Source organism: Squalius cephalus (assembly GCF_949319135.1).
Source record: "Squalius cephalus genome assembly, chromosome: 10".
Taxonomy (NCBI): Eukaryota; Metazoa; Chordata; class Actinopteri; order Cypriniformes; family Leuciscidae; genus Squalius; species Squalius cephalus.
Genome location: NC_137131.1, coordinates 17,688,339 through 17,698,062, shown reverse-complemented (window position 1 = coordinate 17,698,062; position 9,724 = coordinate 17,688,339). Strand labels below are relative to the sequence as shown.

Genomic DNA, 9,724 nt, shown 5'->3' with positions numbered 1-9,724 from the left:
TGGCTTAATATCTCATAATTTCTACTTTTTGTCATAATTATGACTATTTATCTCATAATTATGACTTTTTACGTCAACTGAGAATTACTGATCACACAAGCAGGCTTTAGATTACCAGCTCTGGCATCATCACCCAATCAAAAACAAATCAAGCAGTGTCAAAGTATGTCAGTATTTTTGACATAAATCTATGTATAATCAAAATGCGCTATAAAGGAACGGGGGATACAGCATGACGTCATGTTATGTGGGTTGATACAGCATGACGTCGTGTGTGTGTGTGCGAGTTAGAGAGAGGTGGGGCCGCGCATGCGCAGCAGCAATTAAGCCTGACAGGCTGACAGCCGATCCAGTGCAGCATTCCAGTTTCCAAACGCACAGGAGCTCCGCTTTCTCCATCGCGCTGCCCCATCCAGACATTTACACCGGTGGGAACACGCTGTTAAAAAAACAAGCCCTCAAACATGTCTGTGGGAAATGACTTTGGAAACCCTTTAAGGAAATTCAAACTCGTCTTTCTTGGGGAGCAAAGCGGTGAGTGTCATATTGGAATTTTCTAGGGAACTTTCAATAATACGCTTTATTGATTATTTACAGGGATCTGTATAGACTTCAACATCATGATATCGATGATGAAATTTTATTAATAGCCTAGCCTACATCAAATTCATAAGCCACTGGATCTAGTGTTGCATGTTATTTTGATCTCTTATGGGATTTACATTTAATTTGATTAAAGTTTAATTTTCCGATAAATAATCACTTTGTTGATCCTTTCTGTGCTTTTTGTATTTATTTCCTTCAGATATGTATTGCTAAATTGGCAAATAGGTCACTTATTAAGATTTAAGTATCAGTTCAACTGATTATCAAGTTTAAAGACTCAAAGCTGTTTAATTCATTTTAATAAGGCTATAATATTGCTTTAATGCTTTTTATATAGAAAATATAAAATATTGATATAAATAGCTGGATTTCGTGAATTTAATCCAGTGATGGGCTATGTCTACTGCAGTCACATATCTAAATTCTAGTGTTTTTATTATTATATATATATATTTATTTTTTTGTGTGTGTGAAATGTGCAATCAGGATAGTATAAAAGTTTCATAAAGACCCACCTGGATGCATTTGCAGATTTCAGTGTTGTGTAAAATGTAGCTGGTGTACTTAGAGAACAGAATGAATAATATAAATAAATAAATAAATAATCTGGATGTTGAGACACACCCAGTGTGTGCCATTGAGAGAACTTATGCAGCCTGCCGACTCTGCCTGGTATTGTTTCTCTATGATGACAGTGATGACTATAGCTCAGTCCTTTACCCATTGATATGGATGGATGACTCTTAGCAAATGTGAGTAGGTAAGTTAATGTTTAGCAGGACAACTCCGCTTTTATTTCCCCTGGCATTCTGCCCCCTGTCGTCATTAAACCTTCTACCAGATGAATTAAGCTTCCAGAATATCTTAGCTGTCCTCAGATCTGTGGGACTTAAGTCTGAGATTGTGCTGCGGAGAGTATGATTCACACTGTGAGAGTAAACAATGGATGCTGCCATGGTACAGAGGCACTGCTTCTCTCCAGGGACTCTGATCCCAGCTTTATTTTGTTGTCTCTATCTGAAGCCTTTCAGAGATGTTGTGAAGCAGCAAAAAGACCCTCCTCACTGCTTATTGTGGATTTCTCTGGGGGTTGTTGATCCATGCAGAATATGTGCATCAGCTTGTGGATCTTTTCCAGTCATTACTTCCATAAACTCTCAAGTTCAACTTGTTAGGCTGCTGCAGGAGAGATTTGCTTCCTGCAAAAAAAAAAAAAAAATCCACAGGTTTTTATTTATGTATTATAATTTCATTAAAATCAGAGAGAAGTGAGAGGCCTTATATAGTACCGGTCAAAAGTTTTGGAAACATTACTATTTTTTTTTTTGAAAGAAGTCTCTTATGCTCATCAAGCCTGCATTTATTTGATCAAACATACAGAAAAAAAAAACAGTAATATTATTAAATTATTACAATTATTAATATTACAATTTAAAATAATGGTTTTATATTTTAATGTACCTTAAAATATAATTTATTTATGTGATGCAAAAGCTGAATTTTCTCACACTATCCTTCAGAAATTATTCTAATATGCTGATTTGATACTCAGTTATTATCAATGTTGGACACAGCTGTTGTGCTGCTTAATATTTTTTTGGAACCTGTGATATTTTTCAGGATTCATTGATGAAGAATTCTATTTTTTATTTTTTCAATTTAACACATACTTGCTGAATAAAAGTATTCATTTCTTTCAAAAAAAAAAAAGAAAGAAAAAATGACTGAAATTACTGAGAATTACCAATTATTTCCTTTAAAATTCATCTTTGCATCACATAAATAAATTATATTTCACAAGATTTTTTTTCCCTGTATTTTGGATTAAATAAATGCAGGCTTGATGAGAATACGAGTCTTCTTGCAAAAACATTAAAAATAGAATTTTTTTTTTTTTTTTTTTTTTAAATCCAATTTTTTGACCAGTATATGTGTTCTTTTTGAATATATTTTAAAATGAAATGTAGTCCTATGATGGAAAAGCTGAATTTTCAGCATCATTACTCACATGATCCTTCAGAAATCATTCTAATATGCTGATTTGGTGCTTTGATGAATAGACAGTTTAAAAGAACAGTATTTATTTGAAATAGAAATCTTTTGTAACAATAGAAATGCCTTTACTGTCATATTTGATCAGTGTCATGGCATAATAAATATATTATTTTCTTTTTTTAAATTACCCCATTACTTTTGAAATGGTAGTGTATTTGTTTATTTTATTTTTAAATTGTCTAATTCAATTAAATGAATCTGTTGTAGATTCAGCAGAGTTTGGATTCACTGGCAAAAGCTCTATAAAACCTTTAGTCTGTCAATCATGACATGCTTAAGCACGGTGCTTTTTGAAACAGGTGATGTGCTGGCTTATTTTCAGAGCCATCCAGTTATTGAAAGCCTGCAAGACAGCTGCAATTACTGCAGAAAGGCTTTAATGTGCTGCCTGTGACTTAAGGAAGAGATAAGCTGAGAGGATTCGTATTGACCAGCACAGACAGAGAAGTGTTTGCTATCCAGTATCACTGATAAGCACAGTAAACTACAGTCACAGTGCACCACTTGTTGTATCAGTCCAAATCAGCCATGTTGCACTGGTTAATAAATTATTATTATTATCAAGTTATTGCAGCCTCTGATTACAACCTCTGCCGGTAAACACATTGTCAATATGCATGTTGTTGATGTTGAGGATGAACAGCAATGCTTCATTCCACGTGTTCTTTCTCTCTGCCTCTTATTTCCTTTAGAGACACTTAATGCAACCATTTGTAGAGCAATTTGAGACATGGTATTGATTTTTCTCTTCAACTCTTCTTTATGGCTCTTTTTGCCCTTTCTATGTACATCAGCACACATTTGAACAAAGATAAGAAAAGTCCTCATTAGAATGCTAATGCATAATTGAAACATACACCAAACATTAACTCTTTCCCTGCCAATTACGAGTTTTTATGGCTTTCCGTGTTATCGCTGTAATAAGGTAGGGGCGCTATTATGCATCTCCTGAACGAGTACAGTATCTCCAGATCAAAACGCAGGCAAAGAAGAAGCAGAAATGAGCAATCTCACACTGTATGTAAGCAGATGCATATGAAAAATGATGCGATTATCATTAATAAATAGGATAAAAATGAAAATGGCCTGAGTGAAATGCTGAATGAAATGTCGACTCAGGACGAGCTATGACTGTGAAGCTTTAGGGGGGGTTGATGGACTCGATCTACTCCATCTATGTTTTGATCATCGCTCTGAATCCGATCTGAATGTAGTCTTTGACAGAAACATGATTCTCTCTGGTTTTTGCTCTCAAAATGTTGCTTTTTTTATGAAACTTAGCCACATTCAAGTGTTGATTAAAAAAAGAAAGCATGAGGCTAGAATAAAACAGATTTTTTTTTAATGTATTGTATGTTCAGATATTCATACAACAAAATATTCTAGGGGCCATGAAACTTTTGTGAAAATGACTGAAATCTGGCGGTGGCTGGCAACTTAAAAAAAAAAAAAAAAAAAAAAAACTTAAAATGAGCATTTTGTAATTATTTACTCACTCTTATGTCTTTCCAAACCTGTATGACGTTCTGGAACACAAAATAACATATTTTGAAAAATGTCTCCATGTTGTTGTTGTTGTTTTTTTGGCCATAAAAAAAAAAAAAAAAAAAAAAAAATCCATATAATGAAAGTCAAGGGGTCCAAAACAGCATTAGACCCTGATGCTATTTTTGACCCTATTGACTTTTTATTATATGGATTTTTGACTTTCCCACTGACTTTCATTATATGGTTTAAAAAAAAAAAAAAAAAAAAAAAAAAAAAAAAAATATATATATATATAGGCTATATAGGCCTATATATATATTTTTTTTTTAATATATTTTTATATATATATATATATATATATATATATATATATATATATTCTTCAAAATGTAATGAAAATGTAAATGAAAATCATTCTTATTTCATTCCTTCTGTTTCAAATCTGTATGGTGTTCTATTTTTCTGTGGAACAAAAAATTCACATAGATCTTTTCCATTCAATGACATTTCATTGTTAGCATGAGAGGTCAACATCGAAAAAGGAACCATACATGTAGTCCATATTACTTATGCAATATATTCCAAGTCTTCTGATAGCTTTGGGTCAGGAACAAAGCATACATTTTAACCACTATTCACTGAAATTCTTCACCTCCACTGCAGCTTTTGAATCCAATGTGGCTCCTTAGATTCAAAACTGGAACATATTTGCATATCACTGTGTGGTAGACCAATTCCTCTGGGTCTGATCCCAGTGCACACAAACACTGCGCGTTGAATGCTGTTGAATGCACAGTTCACCTTTCTGTCAAATGTGTGCAAACATATACATTGCTTTGAATGTTAAGTCTAATGTGTTCAGGCTCAAGACTGCCAATGTCAGCATAGTTCTTAATAACCCCACGCATTGCAAATGCATAGTAATTACCAGCAATCAGTGCTTGAAATATAGCAAACACAAGTATCTGCACTTTAAGAGGCCAGTTTGCACGGACAGCATTTTGTTAAGCAGGTGTGGGCGATTACCTGATTGAGATATTAAATATGAGGGGGAATTCAAATTTGGAGAGTGGATAGATGCAATATGGAAACGGAGATAGTGGAGAAGTATAGGGACTGCATGCGAATGAAGATAATCCAAAGTGTGGAAAGAAGAACGTTGGCGCTCTTATATCTCATTTAAATGGCTCCAGATTGGGGCAGGCTTTGCGAGAAGAAGCTGTCCAAGGTGCTGAATACCCCCCAAACCCCCTCCCCCTCCATCCTAACCCCCTCCCCAGGACACATGATGCTGGTCTGACTTTAGGTTCCTGGCTGGGGTTCGTAGAAAAAGTAGGGATCTGAAACACGTTTCCAATCAGTATAAGGAAGATATAGTGGAGCGTTATCATGCTGCAGCACACACCACACCACTTCTGGAACCTTTCATGTCTCATTTCTTAATGTCCTTCGCCCTGGTTCCAGACAGATTTAAGCTGGGCAAATGCAGCTAGTTTGACTGGCTCCATGTTGGCTCTGTTTCCTCACTTGCAGCACATTGAATGTAATTGCAGTCGTGAATCCTGGCTGATCAGAGGCCATCATTTATTAATGGCAAGGACTGGGCTGAGGGAAGCTGGAAAGGCAGAGAAAAAAAGCCTAGTGACTAGTCACCATGTTCCAGCCCACAGAGCTCTGATACAGCAGTCTGCTGGAGGAGTGTCATGTGGGAGTTCTGTATTGTGTTGGTGGCGTTAAGAATCCCAATGGTGCTCGTTGTCTTCACACACTGGAGTCCGGAAGACTTTACTGTCCATTGAGTCGGTCTGAAACAGCAAGAACGCAATCTGATGTGTCTGCTTCTGTGTTTAAGCTGTGTGTTCAATAATTTACTTAATGTTGGTTTAAATAAAAGCAGGGTAGTCAAAAACACTTTGATTAGTCAAACACAATGGATATTGTTACAAGTTGTTAAAAGAATGTAAATATATATATTGTCTTTCAAAAGATTGAGGTTGGTAAGATTTTTTTTAAAGAAGTCACTTACGTTTATCATTTGTTCAAAAATACAGTAAAACAGTAATATTGTGAAACTATTTTATCATTTTAAATAATGTATTTATACAATATTTTAAAAATGTATTTAAGATGGCAAAGCTCTTTGTAATATGCTGATTTGGTGCTCAAGAATCAATTCTTATGATCATCAATGTTGAAAACAGTTACGCTGTTTAATATTTTTGTGGAAGCTGAAAAGTAAATGTTTTCAGCATTCTTTGTTGAATAGAAAGTTTAAATAAATAGCATTTATTTGAATTCGATTTTTTAGTAAGTCTTTACTGTCACTTTTCATCGAATTGCTGCATCCTTGCTGAATAAAAGTATTAAAATCTTTTTAAAAATCTTACTGACCCCAAACTTTTGAGTGATATTGTACTTGGCACATAAACAAATAATACAGGGAGATTAAAGTATTGAATCGGTGCAGAATGAATCTGTCTATTTCCCACTGTTTTTCTGGCGAAAATCAGCATATTTGGCTAAATACTTTTTGGGTATTGAATTAAGCCGGCGATTGTGATTTTGTAATTTGGCGGTCTGTGAAGTCTGTGCACATCGAGGAAGCAATCTCCTGCCAACTTCCTGTCTCAGACTAATGAAACAGGCTATTGTGAGAGCGTCTCACACCGATTACTCTCATTTACTCATGGTTACAGATGTCTCATCCATCCAAAATATCAGCTGTTTGTCTTACCTATGATTGCTTTGAATCATTAGTCAACACTCAATGAAGTTGATAAGCTTGGGCTGAATAAAGTACATAATGCTAAAATGTTACCCAGATAAATTTGCTGATTCACTGAGCCAATAACACAGGCTTGGATCAGCTCATAGTCACCCTCAGAGAGCGAGCGAATGCGTCAATCAGCATGTCTCCAGGCAACAGCGTTCAGAGAAAATGAAACCAGTTACTGCTGTGCTACTCACACAGCAGGTCAGGGTCAGCGCTTACCGCGAGAAGTCTAATTTATTCTGTCTGTTGATTCACTGTGACGTTCGCTCGAGATAATATAATTGCAGAGAATTCAACCTTGTCACTTGATTGTACCTGTTCTTCGTTTGTGATGAAGGCTTCATATAATCCAAATCAGCGGATTCTTTGTTCGTCTGTGCTCGTTTAACACCTTTCAAACTAATGAATTTACTTGTAAGGTGCATGTAACCAGTTGTTTGATGTCAGAACTTCTGGTCCAGAGGGTTTATAGTACAGACCCTTAGATTAAAGGAACACGCCGACTTTTCGGGACTTTAGCTTATTCACCGTATCCCCCAGAGTTAGATAAGTGTATAAATACCCTTTTCATCTCCGTGCGTGCCGTAACTCTGTCTGACGCACCCACCGCTAGCCTAGCTTAGCATAAAGACTGGAGGTAAACGGCTCCAGCTAGCATACTGCTCCCAATAAGTGACAAAATAATGCCAACATTTTCCTATTTACATGTTGAGATTTGTATAGTCACAGCGTGTACAAATAACAAGGTCACATGAGACACAGCCATCTTCTAACCGTATACATACTGGGAACTATATTCTCAGAAGGCGAAGCACTGCTACTTGGGCGGAGTTATTCATCCAAACCATCTTTGATTTTATCCAAGAGTAGCATATGCAAGAATGTGATCAAACGCTGTATGCAGTGTGTCAGGACCACCATGCATGTAGAGTAGCAAACTTTTCAAAATGATATCACTTACAACCTTCTATATTCTCATTGAACTTTGATCCTTTTTGGTTTGATTTCCTCATATCTTTAGAATTTCTTGCATCTTCTCAACCTCATGCAGAAATGGAAAGCTCTCTAATTTTAAATCAGCCCTTGGTGATGGGTGAGCTGTACCAGTACCACCCCTGCAAGCCTCTCTCTCTCTCTCACACACACACACACACACACACACACACACACACACACACACACACACACACACACACACACACACACACACACACACACACACACACACACACACACACACACACACACACACACACACACACACACACACACACAGACAGCACTCTCTTTAATGTTCATAGATGCCCTCTTGCATCTTAATGAGATTCACAAGCAAGTTTTCTTTGTCTCATCTGCTCTCTTTCAGTCTCTCTCTGTTACTCATTGTTTCCTCTGTCTTTCCTTTGCTCTTACTTTTGCTGATTCTTTTCTCTCTACCCCCATCCCGGCTCATTTACTTATTTTATACTCAAAAAAACTGTATCATTTGAGCAAAATTGCCTCCAGAAGTCTTCCTTTTTGCCTGACTCATTTTTTATGTCTGTCTAGGATCAATATGGCTTTCATTTGGTGCCTGTGAGACACTTGTATTCAACTAAATCTGATAATGCATTATAAACATACATAGCAGGCTTGTGTTCATTTTGTAGTATAATAGCCCTACGGTCATCCTCCGATTGAATCTGCATGGTTTACATGGTTTTATATTGTCAAATCAAATAATGGAAACTTTCCAGCTGAAATTAGTCAGTGTAAAATATCTTTAAACATCAATGGCAAATGCTAACTTTTTTTATTATAATAAAGTAGGATAATATTGCTTTTATTGCTGATTTGATTCCACACAGAGTTTTGAGTTATTTGAACTCATTTGAACAGATTTTTTTAACATCAATATTTTTGCAGCAATAGCAAAGAGCCATAAATGCAGCACAGAAAAAGAGAGGAAAACCAAATGTTTTTTTTCTTTTCACCTCGTAAAAAAAAAAAATCTTAAATGGAATGTATCAAAATCTATTTCACGGAACTGTACCCTCCCATGTTTTTATCCTTGATAAGGTCAGCTTGACCTCTAACACATTTATTTGCTTCTCCTGTAAATGCTCAGAGCGAAAACAGTCATTTGTTTTTCAAAGAACAGGCAAGCACTAAGTAGAGGCGAGGAGCTCCATAAATTTATGATTACTGGTTTTATTTATAGGATCTTGATGAGTTATCTTACTTGGAAGGATGTCAATGCATGCAGATGCCTCAGCGGGGTTCTTCTTGTGTGCAGGACTGAATGAAAAATGCCAGTAGCAACTCCCTCTTCCCAGTATTCCACAGAAGAATGTTTATACACACTAGTTAGTCAACCTCATCTGGAGATTATCTGGAGTTATGGAATGCCTGATCTATATGCACTTCTAGAGATCTTCTCCTGCAACTCGACATTGAAAGGAGAGAATGGCAGTGCTTTCCTTGTCTCATATGGTAGCTGAACCCAAGTTCTGGCACTTATTAATTTTGCAGATGGCAAATATGCCCAATTAAGTCTTACTTCATTACCATGCATAATGAATAATAATGAGTTGGGTGATGAGTTCTGAATGCACTGCATAATATAATAATAATGTTTGTGGTGTGGTCATGTCCAGAATAAGTCTGAGGCGCTACTGTATTTTCCATAAATTGAACGTAAATGGGGGCCATACATCTATACAACTCATGTGCTGTATATCAAGTCTTCTGAAGCCATATGGAAATGAAAAGAGCATCTTGCTGGAAGAAAGAAAGTCATACGGATGTGGAATGACATTGGCG

At 36.2% G+C, this 9,724-nt stretch overlaps 1 protein-coding gene across 1 annotated transcript in view; it reads left to right on the top strand.

Annotated features, from left to right (window-relative positions):
• Positions 1–343: 343 nt before the first annotated feature.
• Positions 344–9,724, top strand: part of rab6ba (RAB6B, member RAS oncogene family a) — an 86,679-nt gene continuing 77,298 nt past the window's right edge. The window contains exon 1 of the mRNA XM_079882841.1: positions 344–534. Coding sequence (XP_079738967.1) covers positions 465–534 — 70 coding nt within the window. The 5' untranslated portion in view covers positions 344–464. The remainder of the gene's footprint in view (positions 535–9,724) is intronic.